We start from the raw sequence: 21,417 nt of genomic DNA, 5'->3' as shown, positions 1-21,417 counted from the left end.
GGGCAGAGCCGAGCGGGGCCGCGCAGAGCCGAGCCGGGCCGGGCAGAGCCGAGCCGGGCCGGGCAGAGCCGAGCGGTGCCGAAGCTCCGCGCTCCGCTCTCGCTGCCGCGCGCGGGACCCCAACACCACTCCGCGACTTTCCCGCCCCCCAACTCAGCGTCCCTTCTCGCGGCTCTCGCGAGAGCAGCCGCGCTCCCGGCATACACCTGGCGGGCCGGGCGGGGGGGGCGCTGTGAGGGAAGATGAAGGCGGCGGCCATGTTGGGAGCCGCGGGGCGCGGGTTGTGTTGAGCGCTCCGCCGAGGGCTGTGCCGAGGGTTCAGCTGCGCGGGGAGCGGCGGCTCGGGGCGGCAGGAGGACAGCGCCTACTACGATTCAGGGTCGGGTTTGCTTGGTTGCTTGTGCCCGGCTTGAGGAGCCCTCGGCAGCGGCGAAGGGGTGTCCCTGACCGAGAAACAGCGCCATGAGCGGGGGGACGCCCTATATCGGGAGCAAGATCAGCCTTATCTCCAAGGCCGAGATCCGTTATGAGGGGATCCTGTACACCATCGACACGGAGAACTCCACGGTGGCGCTGGCCAAGGGTAAGGAGGAGCGGGCCCGGCGGCGTTCTGCGAGGGGCGGGAGGGGAGCGGGGCCGCGGGACGGGATCGAGCGAGGAGCTGGAGCCGCGGCGCTGTCCGGGCTCTGAGGAGGCCCGGCGGGCGGCCTGCAGCCTCTGGGGGCCCGGCCGAGCTCGATCAGAGCCCGCCTCGTCCCGCCGTTCTCCCGACGGGGCGGCTGCGGGGGAGGTGGAAGCGAGAGAGGGTCTGGCCGTGAGAGCGGCAGCGCGATAGCGCTGCGAGGCCCCGCTCCCCCCTGTTCCCGCTGCTCCGGCGAGGGACCCTCGCGGAAAGGAGCCAGGAGTAGGTACCGCGCCGGGGGCTGCTCAGAGGTGTTCCGGATAGAGTGCAAGTATGAAGCCCGTGGCGGTGGAAGCGGTCCAGAGCTAGTGCGTGAAAGGGAGTAGGAGGGGGAGGCTAGAAAGAGGTTTTCTTTGCATCGTAAGAATTCCAGACCTACAGGGTATAGGGCCGTGTATGACTGGATTGCTCTGCATCCTAGGACGGCAGACAGCTCGGGTCTGAAGGGAATCCTGAGTGCTGGATTACTGACAAAAGCTGAACGCGAGCTGTTAATTTTGGAGGTATATGGAACAGTGTAGTTCGAAATGGTATGAGAATGTTATCCGCTAGAAGATACATATATATATATATTTATATACATTTATATATCGAGAGAGAGAGAGAGAGGCTTCTGCGTGAATGTATAAGAAAGTTAGAAAGACATGTTTACTGGGAAGAGAGTTGGAGGAAAAAAAAGAGAATCTTTGAAACTGGGCGTCCGAAGGACTTCAGTGTTTCTCATGCATGATAATGCATTCTCAACGTAAAACATTAAGTCAGAACTTTTAATAACCTCTTTTTAAAAGATTCTGCAAAACTCGGCATTTTTTTTCTTTACACTTCTTGCATCTGTAAAGTCTTGCTAAGTAATCTAAATTCATATGTAAAAGCAGAGAGTCTATCCAGCCATTAGGTAAGAGGAAAAATTGCTGCTTGTGTAAATGAAATATTTGGAACAGAGAGGATTCGAGAGCTCGGTTCCTGGCTGCTACGAAAGGCTTAACGACGGTCTGTTCTGTTCTGCACAGCTGCAGTGGGTGCTGGTGGATACCATGAGTGTGTTTGCTTTCACTGGCCTTTGTGGTAATTCTTGTTTGTGTGCTGTGACACTTTAAGGCCTTCCCTCCTCGAAACCAACCCCCTCCCTCCTTCCCTCCCCGCCCCCCGTTATTGTTTAAGAAATAGATTACTCTCTTTTGTAAATTCTGGTACATGGGCTTTGAAACACCTTACAGTGAGTTTGGTCCCAGGCTTGCACAGTTCGTTTATGGGGCAGTTAGCTTTCATTATGTGATTTTTACTTATTTCTGAAGTTGCTTTTAGGTTAAATTGCCTTGCAGAAGTTGCATTATCTACTTTGAAAGGACAGCTGGTTTTGGTTTATACAAGTGAAAGCTGGATACTGTGATTAAAAATAAATGTTCAGAAATTCCAGTTGCATGCTGTGGTTGTTAAGGTTTGTGCAAAAGCACATAGAAGAAGAATCCTATCCTCGAGGACCTTCTGATAGTCTTGTCCAAAATTAGACTGATTTAGTGCTGACGAAGCCAATTTTGCACGACTTCTCTCAAGAGTGGTTAAGTCATGTTGTGGTCTATCTGCCAAAGTGTACATATTTAAGACAGACCGAACTACAGTTACGAGTTTAATCTACTCTCTTCTCATAGCTCTCATCAGAAATGTAAATCTAAACCACCGAATTTGCTTTAATAAAACTTGGCTGAGTTAGCTGAAGAATGTGTGTTTTGTAATACAGTGTTATGATTCAGAAGAGAATAAACCAGTATTTCTAGGCCACATGGAACCAAAAATCTTGAGATTAATCTGGAACTGATAACAACCATATTAGACTGCAGAGCAGTTCTCTGTGCTCATGAACAGAATGCTCCTCTTGAGAGTATTCAAGTTTCTGAAGGCTTAGGCCATTGAGTGTATATGACACTGTATATGTAAGGTGGCGAGTGTGCTTAATTATTGGCCACATCCGTATATGAAAGAAGCAGAACTTGTACTCTAGCTGTAAATATGTTGATCAGGTAAAAGTTACCTCTTCTTCCTGTGCTGAGTCCAGAAGTCAAACGAGAACTGTTTAGTGTGAATCCTGACTACAGATGTCAAATTTCTTGCCAGAAAGAGACAAAAAAACCCCCAAAAGACTTGATGCTTTCAGTTGCTCAGCTGTGTAGTCTGTGTGACATGACTGTTCCCTGAATTGAATGCAGGGCAGCTTATCATTATTCACATTCTAACTGAACTTACTGAAATGGTGACATAAAGTGGAAAATTAGAGGTAGAGTCTGTTCTTGAATAACTACAGATTTGCCCAACAATAGGATTTGTGTGGGCTAAACCAAAGTCAGAGATTAATCTCATGAAGTTGTATTTGTGGAATGCCTTCATTTGTCTTAAATTGTCTGGGGTTTCAGACTTCGGGTTGCCAGCACAGACTGTAGCCCTCCCTTACTGAGGGCAATCTGCTCTAGTTCTCTAATCAACATTTTGTTTACAATGTTGTGATCTTTTTACTAAGCAAAACTTGTGGTCTCTATCTCATGAATTAGAGAAAGATAGGAGCTGTTAAATATTGAGCATAAAATTTTTTACCTAAGCTGGAGTCTGATAAGGGGACATGATGCATCCTTTCACAAAGTGTCTAAGTATATAGTTATTTAAATAACAGGGAAAACACCCATCCATAGTGGATTCCAAACACTAAGCAAGCTATGCAAACATTTGAGGTTCTTAAATATTGTTGGTGCCTATGTTTTCTTTGGATCAATAGCTTTTCAGAGACAGTGTCTGGAACCAAAAACCACTCTCTCCTGTTGTCAAGCCTTAATTTAAATTAACTTGAAATGTCCTTCTAGTTCATGGTTCTAATTAATACTTACTTTTTTTAAAAAAAATCATTATTAATTTTTAAAACTTCATTAAGCCCAAGCAATTTAAGAGGAGTTTGCAAGCCGTGGTTAGTTTTCTTGCTGGAAAACGATTGCTGCCCTACCTGGGGTATTTACAGAATAATCACAGTGCTTGATCTTAAATGTTGTGGCATTAAAAAGGAGATGTGATCTTTCATATTAGTAATACATAATTCTTTTCTATTTCAAGGCACCGATTTAGAGTTATTTTTAAGGCAGGTAAGCTGTGTAAGAATAGCCATGTTGAGTCAGAAAAAGCTTTGTTCCTTCAACAGCAGGGAATCCTTAGATATATGAGTGTAAGAAACAAAAATAAATATTGTCTCTGCTATAATGCATCAGTTCTCACTTAGCAACTCTTGCACCACTGAGAGTTGCATTTGGAACCATTATAATTGATAGATATTAATGAAACAGCTTTTGGTAGTTTTAAGAAGTAGTTAAACTTCTGGCGTTTTCAACCATCTGTGTTAGTGTTGTCTGTGGTGTCACATCAAAACACATCAAAAGGAAAACTTCCTTTTTAGACTTCTACAGAACATTAGTTGCAGGTGAAAGACTCTGAAATGTAGACAAAGGAAAGTTAAATTCTTGTGAAGATTTGAACTCATGCAAGGGTGGGAGCAGGAAAGGGAAGGGTTAAATTTTTATCAAGTTTTTATGAATGTATTTTTTTTAGTCAGTTAAGTAACAGGCTCCTTGCCTGTCTTGAGGGTTAGGACCTGTGTGCCAAACCAAACTTGTGCATAGTATGTCACAGCAGAAAAATTCCTCTTGTCAAAGCCCACTCCTGGCTACTGCCCTCATCTGTCTCCCTGCAAAGTCACCACTCGTGCCAGTAAGGCTGAATTAATTGTTCTGGAGAAATGAGCCTGGTATGAGCTCGGTGTGGTGTGCAGGCATCAAAGCATGTTTGCAGTGAAAGGGTTGTGATGTTTGGAGAGAGGTGGTAATTGAAATGACTTGTTCACTTGTGGTGGTCTCATTTTAGTCGTCATGCTCCTCCTGGGTGCTTTAGGAGCAGAGAAGAGCTGGTTTCTGTGTACGTTTGCTCCTCAGGGAGTGAGGAGAGAGTGTCAGTGCTGTGCACACAGACTGAGCTACCTGTTTGCAGTAATTCACGTTGTAGGGGAACAGAGTCCTCTTGCTAGCAGAGTAAATAGCTTCACTTCTGATTAACATTCTGCTTAAATTCCCTGTGTTAACGAGTAATCATATCTATTAACTCACAGGGAAAGTTGCAATGTTGCCATTGAATGCCATAGTAGTATAATATGGTAATATACATTAAAATATCATATAGTAGTAATATCACAGTCAAAATTCGTACAAAAATTTGCTCACAGCACTTTAATATCAAATTAGTGGAACTACTTGGGCACAAGTGTGTACATGGATAGGCTCAACAGAGTTAGTTATTTTAGCTAGGTACTTAATTGTGTGTATTTACACTAACGAAAAATAAGTTTGCTTTTAACATGTACTGCTTGTCTTCTTGTTTGCAAATCCTTAATCCAGTTTAGTTCTTTCAAAAACAAAAGAAAAAACCAATCCTGAAATGAACAAGGTAAGATTAACTAGATTTACCACAGTTGTAAGATTGTCTTTCATGTGCTTATTTTCATCTCCTTTCGCTCTTCAGTATTTTGCTGTATATGCACTTCGTTCTGGAGGAAGGAGGTAGTCTGAGGAAATTGCCCAAGAGACAGAGCTGGATAGAGCTCTGAGCCTGCTGCTGCTCCAATACCTTGTGCTTTTGATACTCTGGCAACTTAGTATTTCTGTAAGGAAAGCAGAAACTGTAAAGATAGGTATGCCTTTGTAAAATACAAAAAGTAACTTTCAACTCCTTATCTTAACACTACTCTGAAGGACCTGACTGGGGTGGACACATTAAGTAGCCCTTCCTACAGTCACCACACATGCAGTTCTGGTTCCTGCTTTAAAAGGAAATTGGACTGGGGGTGGTTATTTTGGTTGCTTGTGGTGTGAGGGTGGGTCTGAACTGCAAATCAGGGGAGTTTGTTTACCCCTCTCCAGCAGAGCAAATCTGGATGAAATTGTGTTTATATTTTGCAGAAGGTTGTGATAAAACCAGTTTGATTTGGGGCAAGGGAGAAGTAAAGTAAAAGAGTCAAACTTTTAGTAGCAAATCTTGATGTGTTTTATTGCTAAATCATTGGCAACCATAACAAGTGTCTTGAGCTAGCTGCATAGACAGTCAATCTCTTAAAGAAGAATTCTAAATTGTGGCATTGAAAATACTTCCTTTTGATGTTATGGTAATTTCATGGTGTGGAGAAAGACGTTTTTTAACATACACTGAAATCCCTTTACTTCTTTCAGCATGTCAGTAGATGAACGTTTGGTGGCTCACTTTTTTTTCTCGGATTGGTTTAGAATGGAGAACGGTAATTGCCAGGTGTTAGAACTGTTCCTATATGTGTCAGGTACATTAGTATTAATGTTAAAATACTTACCTGCACAATGTAGCTTTGACTTCAGAGAAATACTTTCAAAGCATATTTCTTCCATAGTTCATCAGATTTTTACTTCCATGTAAAGGCAAGATGCAGCTCTCTAACTTACTACTCTTTTTCTGTGGTGTTGCTACAGAGTAGTTTCTTCACTTTAGCTAGAAAGTAAAATCCTTTGGTAACTTACTGATCATACTCTGGCCATTTTTGTGCACCTTCATAGACAAAATGTCTACTAAAGAAACCATTTCAATGTGGGACAGAGAGAAGCAGTACAAAATCAACTGTGGTTTTACTTACCAAGACAGCAGGTCAAATGATGGAATGAAAGTCCAAGATAATTTATTAGTTATCTGATAAATAGAATATAAGATGGCCAGAAAGTGAGGCTAGATCTGCGGTCAAGATACTGAAATAGAAAAGCCTGGTGAATAAAAAGCAACTGAATGAATTACAAGAATGCACATGACCAATTGATAATGTTATTAAGCTACTGTGCATTACTTTAATTTCTGCGAATTCTTAAGCTTCAGACACTTTTTTTCTGTAGAGGAAAAGGAGACAGATTCTTCTTCTAACAAGGACTGACATTAACTAAACAGTGTGTGCCTTTTTACATTGCTCACACTTTGTAGTACCATTCAGGACAGACTTTCAGATGCACAGAAACAGAAAAGATAATGAAAGTTAGCTCACTAGATGATACATGAACAAAATAATTGTAACCACTTAATGTTATTTTTCTTTGTAGTGTGGACATGATCTCTTTACTGCTGAATTATGCTTCTTGAAAAGATTTTAATACCTGACTGTTAAGCTCTGTTTATGCAGTATTAAAAGACGCAACAGTGATGGAAGATGGCTGGTGCAGCCTGAGAAATGACTCAGTATCACTTTATACATCTCTACAGGAAACTCTGCTTTTCTTGACTAATGATTCTATGGCTGCAAATAAGTGCCTAATGATGTCTCCAAAATGTTGATGCATCTGAAAATGGAGGGAAATCTAATTCTGGTAAATTAAAGCAAAATACAGATTTTTCTCAGCATGACCTTAACTTGCAAAGCAAACAAACACCTTCTGAGAGGCTGGAGCAAAAGCAGTCATGAGGGATTGTTAGAGCTGCCACAAGTCAATGAGACTGTGATTGAATGTGACTGTCATGATTTTGGGGGTTTGGTTTTTTTCCCCTCTCTGGTTTCAATCCATTGTTTAGTTTTTGCTTACAAAACTAGCCCTTGGAGACAAATCTCTTCTTCAGTTATTCATTTGTTTCACTTGATATTCACTCCAGGTTGGCAGTCTAAAGGTGGGGAAAAGTTTCTGAGAGGGCACTGACAGCAAAGTGATGGTATCCATGTACAGTGGTAGTGATTATATGTAGTGCAAAAGGAAGAGCTTGATAAGCTTCATTGCTGTGCAGTCAGAAAGCTGTTGGAATTCATGCAAGTAATTCCATGTCTTGGTATGGTGCACACTAGGAAGATAGTAAGGCCCCAGTGAGTTTGCTTAATTTGATAGAGATCATATGACATCATATGAACCTTACACCAGCAAGAAGAATGCATTTTTCTTGGTGAAAATTGTATATATATACACCACAGAATTCCTGCTGTTTTATTAAATCTTGAATTTATTAAGAAATTCACATTTGATAATTTTTAATACTCTAGATTCTAGTAGTATTAGCATATTTTTTCCTGTTTTGCAAGTACAGAATGTGAAATATGTAAACTCATGTATTCTTTGATTCATAGAATTGACTTGCCAGCCAAAAAACCCTGCATTGCTGCTTCCCCTTACCCTCACAAAACAATTGAAAATATTCAACATGTAATTGATAGCATAAGTGATGTCTCAGTCTTTCAGCTTGGTTTTTAACTCAGATTTTTAAGATAAAATTACTTGTTTGTCTGAGGAGAGTTGATAATGATAAAGAATATGGTGCCTATTTAATAAGGGTTTCTTTCTCAATGAAATTTTATTCTCTTTATTTAAAGCTGTTGGTCTCTGCAGTATATTGAAACCCTTTTGTTGAATGTGGGGTGCTTCATTCTTTTTCTGCCTTCCCAACTTTGCAGTTCGCTCCTTTGGTACAGAAGACAGACCAACGGATAGACCCATCCCACCTCGCGATGAAGTCTTCGAGTATATTATATTCCGTGGCAGTGACATTAAAGACCTGACTGTCTGTGAGCCACCAAAACCTCAGTGCTCCTTGCCACAGGACCCTGCTATTGTTCAGGTAAGTCAAAACAGAGTTTTAAATAATTGTTGCTGAAGAGGTAACTTGCTAGCTTAAGTACTCTCTAGCTGAGTATTTAAAATTTAAAATGTTTATCACTGTAAAGTTCACAATCCAATGTAAAGAACTCTGGAAGAATTTTCTCCCTTCACGGTCTTTAACTGTGAAAATGAAAGTTGAAATCTAACTCTAGCACAGTGCACTACAAACCAAAGCTGCTGTTTTTTCAGAAACAACTAATAACATTTTGTAGGTCTTGATGCCTTTTTTGAAAGGGACTTGGCTTAGGAGGACAGATAGTTCTTGGGAAGATTAGACTTGGTATAAATCAAACAGAATAGATGGTGAAATATCTCCAGATCATTAGTGGGGTTTTTTTGCCTGTTTGTTTTATTTTTGTTCTAATGTTCAACATTTTTTGCTAACTTTGACTTTAAAGTGTTTCAGCTAGCTATGTGTTTTTAAATAGTCTTCATACTATAAGGCATTTATTCAAAAAGCGAATACTTGGTTTCTGAAGGGAAAGCAGCTTAAACTTGAAGCCTTCAGATTTAGTTAGTCTGTCATTTTGTAGTAAATGGACTGACAGAAATAGTTTTCTCAGAAATTTGTTGCCTTTTCAGTTGTGCTTATGGGGTGTCTTAAAACCATCCCTGAGAGCAAGAGAAAAAACTCTTGCTTCAAATGGAGATTGATAATTCCATGTAATATGATTCTACTGCTTTATCTGTTCTGTAGGAGAAAATTCTTGATACTTCCTTATGAGGTGTCCTTGCAATTCTCCAAGGACTTTTATTAAACTTGGTGCAACTCCTTCTGTCAGTTGTAGTCAAGAGTGGTGAAGTTGCATTACTGTGAATCCCAATAACAGTGATAACCTCAGCCTCCTCCAGTATGTTTGGGTGTCTTATTGTACCTGTGGGGTTTGAAACTTCAAGGAAAAAGGACATTTTCCAGATTTGCCAGCAAAGCTTGTGTGTGTGTTTGACAAGAGAGTCCAGTGTCTGAGGTTGTAGGGAAAAGATTGCAAAATTTTGTGGTACTGTTTCTACAGGTCTGTGATGGTGGAAGGGTAAAAGTGCTTTCTAAGCTGTACATACTTGTGAAAATGTTTAGAGTTTCTACATTTCTTGCCAACAGAACTATTTCCTAATTTTTTGTAAATACAGTTTTTGCTAGTGTGTTGTGTGTTTTGTCTTCAGTCTTCACTAGGATCTTCAACTACATCTTCATTCCAGTCTGTGGGGTCCTATGGTCCTTTTGGCAGGATGCCTGCGTACAGTCAGTTCAGCCCGAGCCCACTGGTGGGGCAGCAGTTCGGCGCTGTTGGAGTTGGTAGGTTCACTCTGATTATCCAGTGTTTTCCTGTGAGTGAAGCTGTGTGTGCACAGACAGTAATCACTGCTTAGAATTTCATCAGTGTCTTATCCTAAGGCAGATTCAAAGTCTTCCTTCTCTGTTAGTCCTGCAGTTCAGCTCCAAAGTAGAGAGTTTTTCATAGTCTTTGCATCTTAAATCAAACTAATTATGATTGAGAACTAAACACCGATCACAGAGGGACCACTGTTCATTATATTTCACAAGTGGTAGAGGCAGCCCCTCCAGGGAAGCCCCATAGCTGTACTGTTGGGCTGACCAGATGCTGTGTGCATTAACTAAGGATTTGGATTATTCAGCAGCTATGTGCCAGCACAGTCCTCCAGCTGTTCGTGGGGAGTTGGCGAGGTGGGAAATACGTGCTTGAAGTATTTGTGAGTTGCATGGGCTAGTTGCTCCTTTATACTCCACATTCTCTCTGAGACTCACCAACCAGCTTTCCTTCCTCCCTGAGAGTTTATTTCACAGTTTAGTTTTTTCATGGGAACTTACAGTCTCGTAACTGTTATGGCAGCGGTGTTACTCTTGGTACTGAAAATATTAGCCATGCAAAAAGAAGGCTGTAGAATTGGCTGTAATTTGATATCAATTAATAAGATGTGGCAGTCATATGTTTGCTGAAAGGATCTTGAATGGAAGTATATACCAGTAACATGTATGGCTCCATAAGATGACTGTGTTTTGTTAATACTTGTGATACTGAAGTTGGAAGTGGTCTTATGTTTTTCGTTTTAGATTAAAAGATAGAGATAGTCTTACCAACTTATGTGCATACATATGTTAGTTCAGACTAAAAGTGTACAGAAAGGGCAGACTTATGTGTACTCTAGAATAACTGCCTAATAAAGCTTTGCTAATCATTTAGTGCTAGTTCAAAAAAAAAAAAAAAAAAGTCTAAACCAGATTTTACAACTACATTATTTCTTTCAAAGCAGGAGGTTCTTTAACATCTTTTGGAACAGACTCGTCGGCCAGTGCTAGCATGTCCCAAAGCACTGCAGTTGGGTCTGCATTTACAACAGATGCAAGATCACTAAAAACACAGATGTCTCAAGGTAAAATCTTTTTTAGTAACTTTGATCTTTTTTTGACCAGTTGTGTGTCCCTGTGACTTTGATGGTCAGCAGAAATGCCAACGAAACAGCTGAATTCTCTCATGGAAACACTTGGTATTAAACCCAGGAAACGCTGAGAGGCTTTGTGTTTGCTCTTTAAATGTGTTTTCTCTACATCTTGTAGTGCTGCAGGTAGTAACACGTTGTTACCCTTAAAGCATCTGTACTGAGAAGTAGGACTTTAATTAAGTGAAATAATGTTAGCAAATAGGTGCATGTGGAAATTCAGTATTTAGTTTTATTGATAACATGACAGAACTGAAGATACTTCATGCTGATTGAAATGTGAAGTCCTTCAGCTTACAATTTTAAAATCTTTATTCCTAACTGTAGTGTCTCTGTTCATGTATAGTTACATAGATGATATTAACAGCAGACCTGATTTCCTGTACAGATGGTGATATGACTTTTAAGTCAGCTTAATGGTAACAGGAAGTGTATGGATAGTTTATGTAATATTAGAAAAAAGGAGATTCTGGATGAATTTGAATGGCAACGAAAAAAGAAATTAAACATTTGAGCATCTTCACCCTCATCCTTCATGCAAATGTTGTTAACATTGCTCCTTAAAAACCCAAACCCCATTATTTCTTGCTCTTGCGCTCTTCGTTGCTGGAAAAGTGTGTGCCGCGATACATTCCTAATGCTATTTTTAAAGTATGCAGTCATGTTAAAAGGCAAAACACTTAAAGCAAACAGATTTTTTCCCTAAATTCCAGTTGAGATTTGTGTACCCATTAGGAATATTTGTAGGACAAGTTGGGTGGGTTGCCAGAAATAGGTTCTACTTTGTTGGATTAATTCAAGGGGGGACAAGTATGCTGATAAATTATCTGTTGAAATAGTAGTTTGGTTTTCTGTAGTTAAAACCTGTATGATTCGTGGACATGGATGGATATGTATGATGTATGCTTCAGGTGAGCATACATTCTGCCACATTTCCTTTGGGACACCCAACAGGTTTTTTTTCTGTGTGTTTGCTTTTAAAAATATTTTTCATCTTTGTAGATTGCAAGTGTGGTATGGTTGGATTTATTGTTTTGTTTCGTTTAGTTTATGGTTTTTTGTGGTTTTGGTTTATGTTTGGTTTTCCTTTTGTTAGTTTTGTCACGGGATAGAACCTTGTTCTTCTACTTATTGGGACTTGAGTCTTATTCTAATTTCTTAGTAGATTTACCTATTTGATGTTGTAAACTTGTCTGGCTGGATCAGTGGCTCTGTTCTGAACATGCTTCTGCCTCCAGCCACTGGGTGAGCAGTGCTGTGTGGGGCAGCTTCCACAGCTCCTTCCCTGCAGGGAGCCCGGCCCCAGCCACCGCTGTTCCCTGCATGGGCAGGGATCCTGCAGCAGTACCTGAACAGCATCACAACTGCCTTTGGGAGCAGCTTCTTCCCAATTGGCATCCCAGGGAGGCAGAAGGAGCATTTTTACCTCAAATCAATGCAAAACTTTCATTCCACAGCTAAATGCACATCATTAGTGGGTTGGTGGGGATTGGGTGTCCTTCCCATTTTTTTCTTTTAGACTGGGGGAAGGGGTGTTGCTAAGTATCCTTCATTCTGAATCAGTGGATCTGATGGTGCAGAAATTTTTTTTTTTTTTTTTTCGGACACAGCTGTCTTGACTGCTAAGGCAGATAAACCTGTCAGTCTAGATTGGTTGAGACCAGTAACTCACCTTTGTAGATGAGAAATAACCCTTTGGGCTTTGGTTTTGTTTTATTTTTTCCCCAGGTCGTTCAAGCCCTCCAATGGACCATTTGAGAAGGAGCCCCACCATGGAACAAGCTGTACAAACAGCTTCAGCCCACCTGCCCACTCCAGCACCAGTTGGGAGGAGGAGTCCTGTACAAACCAGACCTTTGGTGTCTGCAAACCAAAAATCCTTGGAGAACCAAGAGCACAGACGAGGTAGCTTTGCATAATTTTCATACAGCTTATTTCTTTCCATACACATACAAAGTGCTCTTTTAAAGGGTAATACATAGGAATTTTCCTGCTGTCTGTTACTGGTAGGCTTGCCAGCAGAGACCTGGATTAGATACATATTTCTTTTTAAATTTAAACATATATTCTAAATTACTTTTTTTTCTTTTATGATTTAAACATGTGGTTTACATTTACAGGTTTGGATTTTTTTAAAAATCTGAACTATATATACAAAAGTATGATCAAAAATACCTAATTGGATAAACAAATCATGTTTTTATTTCCAACTTTAGCTGAAGCACACAAGGTTTCAAGATCAGAAAATGAACTCAGAAATGAAAACAAACGACAAATTGGTAAATCATGTTTTGAGAAATAGCTATCATTGCTTTCAGACCAATAAGTTTTTTTTAAATTTGCTAAAATACATAAATTCTTTCACACTTTGCTTCTAGAGGGTAACAGCTTTGCATTGAGCCAGAAGAATACAAGCAAATGAAGACAACATTAAAGAGAAAAACCTCTTGTTGTTGCTTTATATTAAGCAATCAATTGAAATAAAAATGTAAATCAAGGAGTATTCAGGGATTTATAAACATAATAGCATGAAATAAAAGCCTTTCTAAAAAAATATTTGACTGAAAAGCCATTAATATTCTAACTCTTCTTCCAAAAGTTTTTAATGACTTCTAGAGAGTCTTTTAACACACAAATTTAGTACTATTATGCTTTATGTGTCACTGCCATTGTTACTGTGAATTTACAAATTTCAAGCTGATCTGATGGGACTTTAAACAACATGCATTCTCTTCCTGCACTTCTGAAGTCCCTACCTGTTACCCCAGGAATTAGAAAGTGAACCAAAAAAAACAAACACCCTCCACCACCCTCAGAGAAAAGCCAATCCACAAAGCAAAACCAGACGGAATTTCCCTCTTTTCAGTTCCAGGTGCACCTGCAGCACGGAGAGGCCGTGGAGGTCACAGAGGGGGCCGAGGAAGATTTGGTATTAGGAGGGATGGTCCGATGAAGTTTGAGAAGGACTTTGACTTTGAAAGTGCAAATGCGCAATTCAACAAGGAGGAAATTGATAGAGAATTTCATAATAAACTTAAATTAAAAGGTAAACCAATTTTTGCTTTAGACTTGAGCATGGAAAAACTGTATCTTGCTGTGTTGAGCCTACCTTGGAGAACTACTCTTAAAAAGCGTATAGTATTAAGTCTTGTTTGGAGTCATTAAAAAATAAATTTAAAAACCAATTAATAAGTAAACTGGGATCATATGTGAATTAAATACTTGGGCCAGTGTTTGAGTATTTAACAAATTTTAACTAGCAAATACCATCTGTCAAGTGCCAACAAGTCTTAAAAATGCAGAGTACTTGACCAGAAGTCCCAATAATGTTTGTTACTTTAAAGTTCTGGAAAGGATGCAATAAAAGAAAATCCATGTTTTAGGTTTTCAATTATTAAACCAAAATTATAATGTCAATTATAGACCAAAAGCAAAGGAGTTTGGGATCAGAACTTCACTGTAGTATGCAGGAGAGTTTGTTTGAAAGTTTCTAGCATTTCCTTGCTTTTATCCTTTTCCAAAGGAACACAGGAGTAGTTAGAAACCGTGCTGCCAGCACTTGTTTTCTAGCAGGCTTCTGTTTTGATTACCTCATTCTCTTGTGACCAGCCACCTGTTTGTTACACTGCTGCTACTATTTTTGGACAAAATTGTTGCAGGTTAATATAGTGAGTTCCCTATTTCAGTGAATGATTGGCTGAAAGGTGGGAAACAAAAGGTAGGAATAAATGGTCAGATTTCAGTGTAGAGTAAAAACACCAGTTGAGTACCATAAGATCTGTCCTGTGATGCTTGCCTGTTTTTCTGGATCATTTTTCAAGGAGCTGATGGTTTGCTGTTGATACTGGTTTTTTCCGAATAGTAAAGGGAAAGCTAACCATAAACAGCTATAGAAATGTTTGTGAGTGTGGTAATTCTTGTGTGTGGTATGGAAAGGTTGAGCTGGTTATCTGAAGTTTATGCACAGGATCATGAGATTTAAACTGTAAACATTTAGAAATGAGGTTTGAAAATAGTAATAGCTGCTGGTGTTGAACTGTCAGCTTTGTTTTCAGTACTACTGTTTCAAAACAGTAAGTTGAACTTGAGGCATTATTAGGAAATAAATAGATCATAAAGTCAGGTTGCTGGCCCTACATCTCAAAGGAGATAACAGCAAAGCCAGAAGACAAAGGAGAAGGACAACAGGGATGAGCAAAACCATGGGATGGCTTTTAGGAGGATTGACTCAATGAGGCTCTTAAGCCCGGGAAGGAGGTAGCTAAGAGGGGAAAAAATAGATGGCTATCACATCCATTCTGCCACAGGGTTTTTTGTTAACAAAACCCACAGGAAGCATAGAAACCTCCAGACAGAAGCAGCGAAACATCCTAATTTACATGTCAAATTATTTGACTTCCACATTAAATTATTTTTTGTAGCATTCAATATAGTTTGTCTCTGACTGGGAATAAGTTAACAGTGCTGCCTTTTTTAGGCTTCTGTTTACTTTTTATTTTCCAGAAGATAAACTTGAGAAACCAGAGAAGCCTGTAAATGGAGAAGACAAAGGTGACTCAGGTGTTGATACCCAAAACAGCGAAGGGAATGCCGATGAGGAAGATCCACTTGGACCCAATTGCTATTATGACAAAACCAAATCCTTCTTTGATAACATTTCCTGTGATGACAATAGGTATGGCCTGCAAGGAGAAGTGTGTTAGTCTGATGAATGCATGTTTATATCATAAGGTACTGTCAGTGTTACTCATTACAATCAACTCTGAATCAAAGGTGATTAGAGCTTACCTCCACATGCAGCAGGCAAAAATAAAACAAGGATACGAAGCACAAAATTTCTTTGTGGGCAAGTGCAATATGTTCATAGGAAGCTATCTTAAGATGCTGTAGAGCCATACTTTTAGAACTTAATGCACAGGCCCTAGAATCTCCTTTTCAGATTTACTAAAGTGTGGGGGGGGTTTGTTTGTTTTGCTTTGCTCCTAAATTAACACTTTAGTTAAATCAATTATGACCCTGCTTTGGTAATGGTTTCTAAGCAGATTATATAACTGTCTCAGCCAGTAGTGTTGTTCGAATGGGCAGATAGCATTTCAGGAAAATTAAAGCTTATCTTTTGCTGCTGCCTTTTTATTAGACACGATGATGTGGATTGCTGACCTATTTTGACTTGAGGGAGGGGGAGGGGGAGTTGTTTGTTGTACTCGCAGCCAGATAAAATAACATCTGTAACTGTGAACTGTTTCTTGCTTTAAATGATGCTGTGTGCAGAGAATACTGAGTGTGCTCTTCAATATGGCAAACTCTTAGAGCATTATTAATATCTAATTAATGACTCTGTAACATGTTCCTTCTTGATGAGTCCAGTCAACGGTGGCAGACACCTAGGTTCTTGCAGAAGCAATACTGTGGAGATTTACAATATGGTTAATGTATCATTTTTCATCTCATGGGCTTTCTGGCGCCTCTCTCTTCCTTCCCAAGTGTTTCACAGCAATCCGTGTTCATTCTGTGCGGCAGGGAGCGGAGACCCACCTGGGCCGAGGAGCGGCGGCTGAACGCCGAGACCTTCGGCATCCCCCTGCGCCCCAACCGCGGCCGCAGCGGCTACAGGGGCAGGGGCATCATCGGCTTCCGAGGGGGCAGAGGACGGGGGGGCGGCAGAGGCGGCTTCACCGCCCCCCGTGGCTTCCGCGGTGGCTTCAGAGGAGGCCGTGGAGGCAGGGAGTTCGCTGACTTTGAATATAGGGTAAAGCATGCTTCATGTTACTGTGACCCAGTGCGCTGTTCTTAGAAAGGAGTGGTTACAAATCTCTTGCTTTTAGATCTGATGTGGAACTAGAATTTCTTGAATAGTATTTTGCAGGGGCTGGGAGCTACTTTACTGCAAGTCCATTAATGCTGAGATTTTAGTTACGTAGCATCAATTTACTATCAACAGCAACCAAAAATAAAAGTTGCCTTTTGTCACGTGCCCTGAGTAGCTACTCGATAGCTGATACTAGGGAGTAAAAGAAAAAGAAGGGGAAAAAAAGTGTTAGAAATGTAAATTGCAAGCACTTTTCTAAGCAATATTGTAAAATGTAAAGAAGGAGATGGAGTAATTTAACTTGCTTCCAGTGTGCAACAAACTTTTGAATTCTTTGCGAATTGGTTGGCATGTAGACTGCTGTACTGGTTAGAATCAGTAACAAAGACAGCTGTCCAGATTGGTTCAGGTAAACTAGGCTTTTAGAGTTCTGACTGGGACAGAACAACAACTTCTGGTAGTTTGCTACATGAGCAGTTAAGAGTTTTGCAAACAAGAGTCTCTGATTTCTGATAGAAGTTTTAATTTTTTTTAATTAAAAAGGGGTTTCATCACAGCAGACTTCTCTCTGTTGTGAGACAGATACCTCAGCTGTTCCTTGATTAGTTTGCAACAGTTAGTCCTGTGATCTAAAGAAACTTTGGGTAGCTGAACATGAATGGAAATGAGGGATTGCAGGCTAGCAATTTGAATTTCTGAACAAAAGTTTTGCTGCCTTCCAGACAAGTAGGAGGTAGTGTAAGGGCTGAGCATTTGTGCTGTGCTTGTAGTCGGAGTGATGAGCTGCTCCACTTAGTGCCAGGCTGAGCGGGTTTGACCAGACGCCAACCTGATCACCTTGGGAGGTCTCCTTTCTGCTGCAGGACATGGGCAATAGCCAGCACAGCACAACTGCTCCCAGGGCTGTTGCCCAGATTAGTCTGTGGGGTTTGTTTTGCAACATGAATTTTAACATTGTACTTTTGTTCCCTCTAGAAAGACAACAAAGTTGCTGCGTAGTCTACAAGAAAGCTGAAACCAGGTGAACGTCTAGATCTTCGTGAATCAGAGAGTTAGTTTTGATCTCTGCAAAGAATGAAGTTAATTTGCTGTATACTTGTCACCAGCACTGGGATTTAACTATTTAATTTCAAAGGGGTGTAATGCAGTTACTTTTGAGAAATGGCCATCTTTGAAGACAGTGAGCATTAAATATATTTGAGACAGAAGGATAAGTAATTTCTTATGTATAGTTAATTATAAGCAGTACTTCGATGGAGTTTAAGTATTTTTTCATCACTGAAAGGATTTTTCTTATTACTAAACTGTATTTGATAGTTGCTTCAAGTTGTAAGGACAATTGTATGCAGAAGGCCGTCGATACTGTGAGTGTTTTGACCCACCGAAGGTTGTTTTTTGGAAATCCTGTAAAATCCCTTTTGAGGTAGTTGTTCTTGTATCAACTAGGGTGCTGGACAGTAGAAAACTTGCTTTGTCAGTCAGATATGTACACACAGTAAATACTGTTTCTTAGGCAAAGGAAAGTTTTTATATAGTTGTAAAATTCCATTATATCCCATTGCCAAAGAAACATTACAAACTTTGTATAGCTGTATAAAAAGCAACTAATTTTTTAAAGAATAAACATTTTTAAGTCGGTAAACATACTGTTATTGCAGAAGTTGATATGCTGAAGATCACTGAATTAGTTGGGGTTTTTTTCTTTAGCAGCTTTTCAAGCTTAAATGTTTGATTTTATATTTGGACTATAATGAAGATATTCTTCCATTACACAAAACTGGATACACGCTTCACTGCTCTTGCAAGAATTTGATTTTGTAGTTTCTGGCATATCACAGGATTTGACCAAATTAAGGTGATATTTTCAGAAAAAAGAAAAGGAATTTTCATATGTCAAGATTTGCAATTAATTTTACTTAGTGAGAAATATTAACTTTTTTTAATAATGGACCAGGCACATGAGTTGGTGATTCTCCTGGAATGCCTGGGATGCAGGTCTGTGTCCATTTGTCAATTCTTGAAACGTTAACTTTGTTGTAATACCTGTAGACATGAGCAATTCAAAGAATTCTTAGTGTTTGAAGTTGTTTGCATTTTGATAGACCGTAGCTTGGAGACATTGAGACTCTGGTTCTTAGACCACAAAGTCACAAATGACAGTACGGACTTTTTGCCAATTCTGGATAACTAGTTGCAACTTTCTGATATGCTGAAATAGAAACCTGGTCATTTGTGTCTGTGTATGTATATGAAGGCCACAGGAATAAAGGGATCCAAAGATTACATCACTTTGATCTAATTTGCTGATTTATTTTTTTTACTTAAAAATGTTCAGTGGTGATAAAGACGTGAAAAACTGCACTGTTGAAAAATTGGAATATTTAAAAGTGGTTGATAGAATCTTAATTTTATAACTTTTGTATAGCACTACAAGGAAGTATTTTGTAATTGGTTTCCTTATTAAGGTCAAGTATTTGACAGCTGTAGAAGTTAGATAATATTGTTTAGTAATGTTTTTGCATGTTTAACAACTGCCTTTTGGGATCCACAAGTCATGATTCTGAACACCTGTTGAGATTTTTGACCGTAGAGGCAAGTGCTGTCCTGTTGCAATAACTCTTTACTGTCCGAGGTGTTCCAGCTGTAAATACCTGGGCCGGGAGCCGCGGGCGGAGGCCAACCCTGCGTGGCCCCGCCCCGCCCGCCCAGGCTTTCTGTTTTTTTTATTTTAAACCAGAATAAACTGCTCAGTTAAATCGGCACGCCGGCGGTGGTTTCTTGCGGCGCGGGGCGGGCTGGGCCGGGGTCCCGGGCTCGGGGCGGGCCCTGCTGCGCCCCAGCGCGCGTGCGCGACGGCCGGGGCGGGGCCGCCGGGCCCCTCAGCCGGGAGCCGCCATGTCCGTGGCGTTCGTGCCGGAGCGGCTGCGCGGGAAGGCGGAGGTAAACCAGGAAACGCTGCAGCGGGTGAGCGAAACTGGGCTGGGACGGAGCCGGGACGGGGCCGGGACTGAGCCGGACCGTGACGCGGGCCCTACCGGCCCGCTTGGGGCAGAGCCGGCCCTGCCGGCCGGGGCGGGGCGGAGGCCGCGGCGGGCGGTGACAGCGCTCTGTGCCGCAGCTGCTGGAGGAGAACGACCAGCTGATCCGGTGCATCGTGGAGTACCAGAGCAAGGGCCGCGCCACCGACTGTGTGCAGTAAGTAACCGGCGCGGGGCTCAGGTGTGGGTAACTGGAGTAAAACGCGAGTCGAACTCCCAGACCTTTCCTGCCGCTAAGAAGAAAATACGTCCGGGCTTACAAAGGGATTTCCCCAAAATAATTTTCAGAGACACATAAAGCACGGAGTGACCCTTCCGCCTTGTTCAGGGTGTTTGCTCAGAGTTCTTGTGACGCCCGCTCTGCCCTCCCTGCCCGTGTCACACCGAGTGGTGTCAGAACAGGGCAGCCAGACGGCGGCTCTGCAGCTCCGGAACCTGCGGGGGACCCGCTGCAGCTGCTCAGACCAGCCCGACAGGCAGCTCTGTTTTCTCCTGCTCTGCTGCCCTTCTGCAGCCTTCAGGATTGCGAGCTGAATGTCCTGCTTCCCATCGAAGTTGGGTAGTAGACATGCTCGGCTGCAGAGTGCAGTTCAGTGCACTGTACCGGGATTCAGAATAACACGCTAAGTTTCCTCTGATTCATTATTCTAGTTTGCTATTTTTTTCCCTAACTGCAAATACTGATCAGTTTACACAAATCCAGGTATGGGGAGTTGTCTAGAAAAGAACATGTCTCCCAGATCCTGTGTTTCCTTCTCTCATAGGTACCAGCATATCCTGCACAGAAACCTCATTTATTTAGCTACAATTGCTGATGCCACTCCACCCAGCACGCAGAAGCCTGTAGAGTGACTGCAATACCTGGACGTGAGCAGTACTGCTTTCAGAGGCTGTAGAAATAGTTTAGAGTCCCACTCTGAGAGGCAAGAAGATGTGGGTTTGAAAAAAGCATGTAAAAAGTGATCTGTACTTCTGTGTTTAAAATGTGAATGTAGTTTTCAATGTAGTATTAGGCAGCTTTTCCCCTGTTAGTGTAACTAACACAGCTTATGAATGATAACTATCACATTCCTTTTTCCCTCTGCAAAGCTCAGTTCAGTGCTGTCCTGACAACCAGGCTATTCCCAGAAGCACACTATGGGAAGCAGAGCCTGTTTGATGAGTAAGGTTCTATAATAACAAGGCAAACATTACGCTAGGTGACTCCTACCTCCAACATGACAAAGTCAGGCATGTGTTCCATATATAAAAGCAGTAGACTCTTTTGTATCCTGTATGAGAAGAATCGTGCTAAATAAACTAAAGATGTTCTTTGCAAGTTGTAGTATATTCTGAATTAATGTAATACATGAACAAAGGAGCTGCTCAGTGATTTAGTGAAACAGAAGTGTTAACTTTCCTAGGACTGGTGGGATTGCCACACCACTCAGCAATTATGTGCAAGGGAGAAACCAAGCCGTTATTTTAGGAAGCTTTTGCCCAAGTTTATCAAGGCTTTTCCTCTGTGCTTGAAATGCTCTGTAAACAAGTCAATTCTTGCATAATCAGAATGGGTTCATGTGCTGCCTGGGTACTGTCAGCACTGCTGGCCAGCTGCATGCTTGTGTGCTCCTATCCAGGAAGGAAGAAAGCAGCTTTGCACACCTTGCATACAGCATTCCAGTTAAACAATTAACACACACTAATCTAATAGCCTTGATCACAGCAGGGAGCGGGATAGAGTTTACTTTTTGCTTACTCCCATCAAAGTTATTTACTCTGTGA

At 41.2% G+C, this 21,417-nt stretch overlaps 2 protein-coding genes across 5 annotated transcripts; both read left to right on the top strand.

Annotated features, from left to right (window-relative positions):
- The first annotated feature begins 214 nt into the window (after window positions 1-214).
- On the top strand, window positions 215-19,375 carry LSM14A (LSM14A mRNA processing body assembly factor). Of its 4 annotated transcripts, none has more exons than XM_032121598.1 (10): window positions 215-583; window positions 8,145-8,308; window positions 9,511-9,643; window positions 10,621-10,740; window positions 12,535-12,711; window positions 13,023-13,085; window positions 13,673-13,852; window positions 15,310-15,481; window positions 16,327-16,555; window positions 17,591-19,375. In XM_032121598.1, the coding sequence occupies exons 1-10, from the start codon at window positions 463-465 to the stop codon at window positions 17,612-17,614; spliced, it is 1,383 nt and encodes a 460-aa protein (XP_031977489.1). In that variant the 5' UTR covers window positions 215-462; the 3' UTR covers window positions 17,615-19,375. The 4 variants fall into 4 exon arrangements, with proteins under 4 accessions (XP_031977489.1, XP_031977488.1, XP_031977491.1 ...); XM_032121597.1 differs by having other exon boundaries at window positions 216-583; window positions 10,618-10,740; XM_032121600.1 differs by lacking the exon at window positions 13,023-13,085 and having other exon boundaries at window positions 217-583.
- A 76-nt stretch (window positions 19,376-19,451) lies between these two features.
- Window positions 19,452-20,971, top strand: SS18L2 (SS18 like 2). Its single transcript, XM_032121608.1, has 3 exons — window positions 19,452-19,579; window positions 19,734-19,810; window positions 20,418-20,971. Exons 1-3 carry the CDS (start codon window positions 19,511-19,513, stop codon window positions 20,503-20,505), a joined length of 234 nt encoding a protein of 77 aa, XP_031977499.1. The 5' UTR covers window positions 19,452-19,510; the 3' UTR covers window positions 20,506-20,971.
- Window positions 20,972-21,417: the final 446 nt, after the last annotated feature.

The sequence above is a fragment of the Corvus moneduloides genome, chromosome 12 (assembly GCF_009650955.1).
Source record: "Corvus moneduloides isolate bCorMon1 chromosome 12, bCorMon1.pri, whole genome shotgun sequence".
Classification (NCBI taxonomy): Eukaryota; Metazoa; Chordata; class Aves; order Passeriformes; family Corvidae; genus Corvus; species Corvus moneduloides.
This window is presented reverse-complemented; position numbering and strand designations above follow the sequence as displayed.